Source organism: Pseudophryne corroboree, chromosome 9, assembly GCF_028390025.1.
Source record: "Pseudophryne corroboree isolate aPseCor3 chromosome 9, aPseCor3.hap2, whole genome shotgun sequence".
Taxonomy (NCBI): Eukaryota; Metazoa; Chordata; class Amphibia; order Anura; family Myobatrachidae; genus Pseudophryne; species Pseudophryne corroboree.
This window is the reverse complement of record NC_086452.1, coordinates 467064776-467074619: the sequence shown is the minus strand read 5'-3', so window position 1 is coordinate 467074619 and position 9844 is coordinate 467064776. Positions and strand designations below refer to the sequence as shown.

The window sequence follows — 9844 nt, the reverse complement described above, 5'->3', positions numbered from 1 at the left end:
GCAGTGGAAGTTATATTGGGCAACGAGACTCCAAGGCACAGATCAGCTGAACATGGCATCACCCCTGGACACAGCTCTGAGGAACTGGCAGTATATCACAGCTCCTGTGCCCCAATATTACTGTATGGGAAACAGTTTAGCCCACATCTAAGATGGCGCCGTGCTGTGCGTCCGACCGGCGTGCCCTTTTCTAAGATGGAGCCGTGCTTTGCGTCAGACCGGCGTGCCATTCTCTAAGATGGCGCCGTGCTGTGAGTTAGACCGGCGTGCCTTTTTCCAAGATGGCGCGGTGCTGTGCGTCCGACCTGCCTGCCCTTCTCTAAGATGGCGCCGTGCGGTGTGTCGGGGCCGGCGTTCCCTTCTCTGACATGGCTGCCGGGGCCTCAGCCCTGAGGGAGGGTGATACGCACGGAGTGATCCTGCAGGCGGCGCTGTGGGTCCCCGGCGGAGGCGGATCACGGTGGAGGAGACGGAAAGATGTCCAACCAGGAGGACCCGGTGCAGAGGGAGATCCACCAGGACTGGGCCAACCGGGAGTACATCGAGGTTATCACCAGCAGCATCAAGAAGATCGCCGACTTCCTCAACTCCTTCGGTGAGTGCCGGGCGTTACAGTGGGGGTGTTATAGGGAGGGGGATATATGGGTGTATGCGGATTTTATAGGGAGGGGGATATACCGGGTGTATGCGAGTGTTATAGGGAAGGGGATATACCGGGTGTATGCGGGTGTTATAGGGAGGGGATATACCGGGTTTATACGGGTGTTATAGGAAGGGGGATATATGGGTGTTATAGGGAGGGGGATATATGGGTGTATGCGGGTGTTATAGGGAGGGGGATATATGGGTGTTATAGGGAAGGAGATATATGGGTGTATGCGGGTCTTATAGGGAGGGGGATATATGGGTGTTATAGGGAAGGAGATATATGGGTGTATGCGGGTGTTATAGGGAGGGGGATATATGGGTGTATGCGGGTGTTATAGGGAAGGGGATATACGGGTGTATGCGGGTGTTATAGGGAGGGGGATATATGGGTGTTATAGGGAAGGAGATATATGGGTGTTATAGGGAGGGGGATATATGGGTGTATGCGGGTGTTATAGGGAAGGGGATATACGGGTGTATGCGGGTGTTATAGGGAGGGGGATATACCGGGTGTTATAGGGAGGGGGATATACCGGGTGTTATAGGGAGGGGGATATATGGGTGTTATAGGGAAGGAGATATATGGGTGTATGCGGATGTTATAGGGAGGGGGATATATGGGTGTATGCGGGTGTTATAGGGAGGGGGATATACGGGTGTATGCGGGTGTTATAGGGAGGGGGATATATGGGTGTTATAGGGAAGGAGATATATGGGTGTTATAGGGAGGGGGATATATGGGTGTATGCGGGTGTTATAGGGAAGGGGATATACGGGTGTGTGCGGGTGTTATAGGGAGGGGGATATACCGGGTGTTATAGGGAGGGGGATATACGGGTGTATGCGAGTGTTATAGGGAGGGGGATATGCAGGGTGTATGCGGGTGTTATAGGGAGGGGGATATACCGGGTTTTATAGGGAAGGGGATATACGGGTGTATGCCGGTGTTATAGGGAGGGGGATATACGGGTGTATGCGAGGGGGATATGCCGGGTGTATGCGGGTATTATAGGGAGGGGGATATACCGGGTGTTATAGGGAAGGGGATATACGGGTGTATGCGGGTGTTATAGGGAGAGGGATATACGGGTGTATGCGAGGGGGATATGCCGGATGTATGCGGGTGTTTACAATGTGTATATAGGACGTGTGTGTTTGATATATATCTCTCTGTGGCTTAAGCTGGGTACACATTGGGACGATAGGCTTTTGTTCCGACACTGACAACAAATGCCCGTCAGCGGGCATTGCCCATACACACTGGCACGATGTTGATGACGGTCGGAAAGATAATGTTCCGTCTTTCACTAGCATAGACAAGGACGCTAGTGATATTGCTGGGTATTATGTGCAGCACATCAAACCTAGCGCCCACGGGAGCGCACAATCTCCAGTACACACTGAGTGATGTCGTTACGGAAGGGCGTATCGGCCCGTCATTGCACCAGTGTGTACCCGGCTTTAGAGGCAGCAGAATAGCCAAGGAACGGAACCTATAACCGCGTTCTGTAGGGATTTCCTGCGACATTAACCAGCAATCCCAGGCATACAGCTCACAGACCGGGGTACCAGGAGATAGGAGGGAAACGTTCCACTGACAATGCGGCTTTATCCTTCAGTGTGTGACTGAGCTGTGTGTACCGTACATTGTGCGTCACCTGCGTCCCGGCAGCTGCACCCTGCTGAGTGACACTGATCTTAAACTCCATTTTCATTTTCCTTCGAGATATGTCCTGCCGTTCCCGACTGGCGACACTAAATGAGAAGCTGACGGCGTTGGAAAGGCGGATTGAATACATAGAAGCACGGGTATGTAGCTACATATAAGAAACTTACATAAACCGTCCCTTTAAGTTGCTCTGCCAATAGCCATGTACAAAGAGACCGGGGGGTGGGGGGTGGGGGGGGGGGGTAACACACAGCTGTTTTCAGCGTCCATTTGGCATGTTTGCGGTACTCCCATCTTGTGTAGTGTCACCAGTTAATGCCAGCCACCACATTCCGCAACTTTACCCGCCTGCCACATTATTTCATATGCAGCCATCATTGTGTGGTATAGAGTTATTACCCGCAGGTATAGGAGCCGGGGACCGTATGTGAATCGCCCACAGATAGAGGAGCTGGGGACCGTATGTGACAGGTAGAGGAGCTGGGGACCGTATGTGACAGGTAGAGGAGCTGGGGACCGTATGTGACAGGTAGAGGAGCCGGGGACCGTATGTGACAGGTAGAGGAGCCGGGGACCGTATGTGACAGGTAGAGGAGCCGGGGACCGTATGTGACAGGTAGAGGAGCCGGGGACCGTATGTGACAGGTAGAGGAGCCGGGGACCGTATGTGACAGGTAGAGGAGCCGGGGACCGTATGTGACAGGTAGAGGAGCTGGGGACCGTATATGTGACAGGTAGAGGAGCCGGGGACCGTATGTGACAGGTAGAGGAGCTGGGGACCGTATGTGACAGGTAGAGGAGCTGGGGACCGTATGTGACAGGTAGAGGAGCTGGGGACCGTATGTGACAGGTAGAGGAGCCGGGGACCGTATGTGACAGGTAGAGGAGCCGGGGACCGTATGTGACAGGTAGAGGAGCCGGGGACCGTATGTGACAGGTAGAGGAGCCGGGGACCGTATGTGACAGGTAGAGGAGCCGGGGACCGTATGTGACAGGTAGAGGAGCCGGGGACCGTATGTGACAGGTAGAGGAGCCGGGGACCGTATGACAGGTAGAGGAGCTGGGGACCGTATATGTGACAGGTAGAGGAGCTGGGGACCGTATATGTGACAGGTAGAGGAGCCGGGGACCGTATGTGACAGGTAGAGGAGCTGGGGACCGTATGTGACAGGTAGATGAGCCGGGGACCGTATGTGACAGAGGAGCCGGGGACCGTATGTGACAGGTAGAGGAGCCGAGGACCGTATGTGACAGGTAGAGGAGCTGGGGACTGTATGTGACAGGTAGGGGAGCCGGGGACCGTATGTGACAGGTAGAGGAGCCGGGGACCGTGTGTGACAGGTAGAGGAGCCGGGGACCGTGTGTGACAGGTAGAGGAGCCGGGGACCGTGTGTGACAGGTAGAGGAGCCGGGGACCGTATGTGACAGGTAGAGGAGCCGGGGACCGTATGTGACAGATAGGGGAGCTGGGGACCGTATGTGACAGGTAGAGGAGCTGGGGACCGTATGTGACAGGTAGAGGAGCTGGGGACCGTATGTGACAGGTAGAGGAGCTGGGGACCGTATGTGACAGGTAGAGGAGCTGGGGACCGTATGTGACAGGTAGAGGAGCCGGGGACCGTATGTGACAGGTAGAGGAGCCGGGGACCGTATGTGACAGGTAGGGGAGCCGGGGACCGTATGTGACAGGTAGAGGAGCCGAGGACCGTATGTGACAGGTAGAGGAGCCGGGGACCGTATGTGACAGGTAGAGGAGCCGGGGACCGTATGTGTCAGGTAGAGGAGCCGGGGACCGTATGTGACAGGTAGAGGAGCCGGGGACCGTATGTGACAGGTAGAGGAGCCGGGGACCGTATGTGACAGGTAGAGGAGCCGGGGACACTATGTGACAGGTAGAGGAGCCGGGGACACTATGTGACAGGTAGAGGAGCCGGGGACCGTATGTGACAGGTAGAGGAGCCGGGGACCGTATGTGACAGGTAGAGGAGCCGGGGACCGTATGTGACAGGTAGAGGAGCCGGGGACCGTATGTGACAGGTAGAGGAGCCGGGGACCGTATGTGACAGGTAGAGGAGCCGGGGACCGTATGTGAATGATCTTCTGTAAATATTTAGGGATCGTTTTTTGGGAAATATCACATTAGGTAAAATCTCTTAAATTTTACAGAAGTTTATCAATAGCGTTAAAGCGTACCTGTCACCTGCACTATCATTCAGTAACTGGTGCCATCCCTGAGGCGCAGAGTGCCTCGTGCCTCATCGATGTCACCAGTTCTTAGTGCATTTGTAGGGGCGGTGATTCAGTTCAGAGCCGTGGAAGCTATTTGCTGTCCCATAACGGCAGATCACTGCTAAGTATTGCCAGACACCCCTTGCCACATTACCAGTAATTGAATCCCCCCCCCCCCCCATAGCCTGGGTACCTATGGCGACAAGCCACTTTATTAGAAATGAGCGCGCTCCATTGTGTCACTGGGATTATTGTACACAGCTACATGATGGTATAGGGAAGGCTTTGTAGCTTCTGGCTGTGCATGAAGAGGAGAAACTGTTGGTGTATTACTGAGAATCTCACGTTTTGTTTCTGTTTTTGTTCCTTATTTTTATTTTTACGCTTCCTCTCCGGAATGGTGACTTTGCAGAATAACTGTTGTGCTGCATGAAACCCGGCTGCATGGTGTTCTCCTTGTTTTTAAGACGCTGTTTGGTCCAAGTTTTCAATCCATGTTTTGTAACTACTGATTTATATTGTGTTGGGATTAATAGTGCCCCCTGCCAGCCGCCTATGCTTAGTCTCCTCATTTACTATAGAGTCACTGTGCCGTCGCCTCCTTTTTCTTTCCCTGCCGTCCTGCATCCTGGAAATGGGGAAGTTTAGTCCTTTTTATAAGGGGCGTATTTCCTAGTGATAACACCGCTAATCCCTATTTACCGCATACGAGCTTTCCCGACCACCCGTTACACAGCTGTAGAATAGTGATACCCTTCCTGCAGACTTACTGCCGCCAGTAGTATCATGAACGGAGAGAGAAGCAGCTCCTCACTCACCCTTGATAATAATTGCGACTACCCTGGCTCAGTTAATCCTATTAAAGGCCAAGATGAAGATGACTCCATCTGTATATTAAATAAACTTTATTTGTGGACAGATCAGTCCGTCCATTTGGCGGAAGCATGGGTCTCCTTCTTTGTGCCGCTTTGCCATGGCGGATACCCTGACAACGTCTTAATGACCGCACCGCAATCAAGCTGAGTAGACCGCGTTCACTTAGCATTAACGACACCATGCACTGTGCGCAGCCAAACTTGTTTCAGGGTGTGGGGGCTCGTCCGGGGACTGGCATTATTCAGGGGAACGGCGGAGGGATTGGTTTTGGAATCCCTGTGGTCCTATCTACAGGGAGTAGGTGTGGGAGGGGGGGTCAGTGCATCTAGTTACGTAAGAGTTTGGCCATCTAATAAAAGGATTGTTTATGTATTGTATTGCTAGTAGATTGTAAGCCGTTTTTTTGAGTATATTATTAAATATTCTCCTAATTATCTCAGTTTATGGTTTCCAGGTCCCCGGTAGTCTCTCCGGTGACGGAGCGTATGACAGTATTAGTAGTTAATACTGGACGTATGTAGTGTTGTGTTACAGGATACGGTATTACAGGATAACGCTGTCCGTACAATATCTAAAGCTTTGAAATCAGGTTGTTTCAGCGCGGCACCGTGTGATGCCAGGAATGATTGTGTCCCACGGGAGCAGATTCCGTCTCGCGTAGTATAATGTCTGGCCGGCTCACGGCCTCCGTCACTGCACAGCCAGGACGCCGCAGGTGACATCGAGGCGCGGGAATCTCTCCTGTATGTACGTAGTGTCTGATAGCCTCCTACATACAGGCAGGATATTCCCATGTAAGTGCCCACTGGGTGATAGAACTCCGCAGCAGAGAGATTATTATGGGGCTGGTCTCTAATTAGGATGTATTTCTGCTTTGAAGCAAAATGTGCCATTTAATGGGCCTGATTCTGAGTTGGAAGCAGCGCTGGCGTCCGCGTCATTTAGCTGCAGCTAAATCCCTATAAAGTGGCGCAGCGCTTGTTTCCCCCGGAGTAACGGGACTTGGGAATGTATTGTGTGTCCCGGGAGGTGGCTGTGCAGACGCACAGAGATATGCGATCTTATGGGCGTGTCGCAGGAGCGGCTTTGGACATGGACGCTCAATCGCGTACCTTGGCGGCGATCATCAGTGACTCTGGCGGAGATTGCGCACCTAGCGTGGTGCAGTCCCGATGGTGATTCCGACGTTTGCTCGCAGAGGGCGTCCCAGTCCTTGGTCTTACACGCGCTCTGTACGCCACTGAAAGGGCTGATACTGACGTTAGCATGAAGTCGCAGGCACGACTTCAGCAATGGCCGACTCAGAATTAGCCCAATGTGTGACCAGTATGGCGGCTGCCTAAGAGTGCGCCGGGCCTTGATGTTATATACATGGCAGGTGCGCGCACTATCGGGGGAGTATGTCTGTATAACATGTATGCACTACGTGACGCACTTATTATGTATTTTCTGCAAATGCTTCCTTACCGTGATGTTGGCTGTTTTTTAAGGCAATTACAATAAAAGCCTTTTACCTTCAAGTGTTTTTTTTTTTGTTCCCTTAAAATGTGAATATTAATTACCACAAGATTGTTGGCCACTGTGTATCCTAATATGGGCTGAATACAGTCTCTACATTTATCTGTGTGTGTAATGTGTTGGCTCAGGTTCTCTCTGATATATAACCCACCATCATACAGCCTGTCTGAGCCTTAATATGCTATATAGTGTATGGACTGATGAAGAGATTGCAGATGGGCAGAGGGATATATGAGGAGCTCAGCTGGATGGAGGGATATAGATCTGGTTCACAGCTGGGCGGAGAAATATGAGGCGCGCAGCTGGATAGAGGGATATATATCAGGTTCACAGCTGGGCGGAGGAATATATGAGGAGCGCAGCTGGACAGAGAGATATATATCGGGTTTGCAGCTGGGCAAAGGGATATATATTGGGTTCGCAGCTGGGCGGAGGGATATATATTGGGTTCGCAGCTGGGCGGAGGGATATATATTGGGTTCGCAGCTGGGCGGAGAGATATCTATTGGGTTCGCAGCTGGGCGGAGAGATATCTATTGGGTTCGCAGCTGGGCGGAGGGATATCTATTGGGTTCGCAGCTGGGCGGAGGGATATCTATTGGAGGAGAGAAGATGGAGTATTGGGTACATTACACCCCAGTGTAACATTACATCATTGTATACATTCTCATTGACTCTTAAGCAAAAAAGAAACGTTTCAAGAAAATTTGTCACTTCAGTACAAAGAAAGAGGCAGAGATGATGTTTCGCTCACGGTATCCCAAGAGGCGGAGATGATTCTGGCAGCTGTGTTCCAGCTTTATCTAATTATATATGACTTTTTTTATATTTTGAATAAGATTGTTTGAAAAAAAAAAGGTAATTTGCTGATGCACTCTGCGCAGTTCAGACCTCTGTACCATTAATATTCAGCCGTGGACTCCAGACTCGGGGTAGTTTAGCCGTAAGGCCCCAATACATCTAACCCATTGCCTTGATTCCCCAACTGTCCCAGAATCATCGATGGCCGCCAATCTGTGGATCCGATCTGCAGTCATTGATGATTGGCAGTCCGTCAGGGAATCGGGTAAAGTATTCATTTTAAAAATACCAGATTTGCTGATAGCGATTGGAATTTAGATTTTTAAACATTTAATATTCTCAATTCCCTGACCCAGCCGTCGGAGAATTGTAGCAATAGTCAGTAATGTACGGGGGCCTTTATAAGAATATTATGACTTTATTTACCATTAGTAAAACCCCAATTTAAGCGTTTACCTCCAGTATAATAAACCCTGCAGCGTGGAAGCAGTATATCACGGACACATTGCCACACTGAGACCTTCTCTGATATACGATGAGCCAATACTTATGGTTGGTATAATTATATATCATTTATTAGGTTCCTTTTTTACGTAGCATTAGGTCACTAGACAAGGGGATGATGAATGCAGTGGAACGGATCTCTGTGTATCAGTCGGCATTTTGCTATGAATTAGAGGTCTGCTATTAGACTGTCCTGTTCGTTCTCTGGGTACACATGGAAGTAGCCTGGGCCATCCCTGATTTGTAGTTTCGCCAGTAAAAGTGCCTCCCCCCCCCCCCCCCCCGTTATCCGTCTTTGTACGCCAGGTCCCTCCGCTCCATCATGAAACCACCTCCCTTTACGGCTCCCCCTGCCTGCCAGGGTAGAACGTCTCTCCCTAACCCTGGCACAGTGTCAGGGCTCTATGGGGTCTTCCAAATCTGTTGCATACGGATGATTCATGTGCATGCTCCACGCTTCCGAGTGTCAGACTCTCTGTTTGCTGTGCTGCTTTGTAGAACCTGTAATCACTCAGTAGACTCATCTTGTCTGACTCTGATTGTAGCCACAGAACGTCCCGTGCAGGGACCCGGTCACATGAATGTAACCTGCACCTCTCTCCTCTCTTACAGGTGACCAAAGGAGAGACCCTCACTTAGAGGCATCGCTGCAACATACATTTAAATATTTTATATACAGATATACGCTATGGACTTCACTTCCAAATAATCATCATCATCTCTCCTTTCTGTAAATCACTGAGTTTACGGCATTAATGCTTAATGTCCCGCCATCATTCCTGTGTATTATGCTTTATTATTGGTTAACGAGGCACTGAGGCTCTGCTAACTCTCCACCTCATACAGAATGGGAACTGGTTTTGTTCTTCTGTTTTTCTTTTGTATCAATGTTTTTGTCTAAGTTTGTGTTAAAATAAATGTAAACGGTGAGACCATTTCCCTGTCCTCATTTCAGCGTTCATGTCGCGCCTGCATTACGTCCGACGCCAGCGTCGGATGGCTTCAGCCGGGAAACAGCTGCATTTTGATGCTATGATACGCCCAGTCAGCCCCAGATGGGAGCAAGTGGCGTTCCCCTGTATTACCTTTGCCACGGACCTTAGGCATTAGCTGCGCCGTACGTCACGCCAGAGACTTTGGCATATCAGACAGGGCCTGGGAAACAAAGGTAAAAGGCAGAGATCCTATACAAGGGACCAGCACCATGTCTCGTGCCACATATGCTTACTTTGTGACTTTATTATACCAATTCCAGATTATATCACAATACTGATCTATCATGCCTGGTACACGGTCAGCGACTATGACACCAGTAAGAAGCAAAATTTAGGAAAGAGTACAAATCGCTACCAGTCTTTGGAGCGTCTGCCACGCCAAGCGTCTCGCACTATATGGCGCTAAGATGGTGTTTGAGAACACCTGAAACCGTAGCGTTTCCGCAGTCAGGTTGCAGCACTGTGGTGTAACATTAGGTCACGACACCACATTCCCAGTACAATGAGCAGAGCCGGGGGGTTGCTGGTCAGTTAATGGACTAAAGCAGAGACGTATCTACTAATAGGGTGTAATAATGGTGTAAGAATTAGAGACACTCTTCCA

The 9844-nt window shown here is 50.6% G+C and overlaps 1 protein-coding gene across 1 annotated transcript; it reads left to right on the top strand.

The window, feature by feature from the left end:
• Nucleotides 1-337: 337 nt before the first annotated feature.
• BRK1 (BRICK1 subunit of SCAR/WAVE actin nucleating complex) lies at nucleotides 338-9180 on the top strand. Its single transcript, XM_063941318.1, has 3 exons — nucleotides 338-595; nucleotides 2375-2457; nucleotides 8858-9180. The coding sequence occupies exons 1-3, from the start codon at nucleotides 478-480 to the stop codon at nucleotides 8882-8884; spliced, it is 228 nt and encodes a 75-aa protein (XP_063797388.1). The 5' UTR covers nucleotides 338-477; the 3' UTR covers nucleotides 8885-9180.
• Nucleotides 9181-9844: the final 664 nt, after the last annotated feature.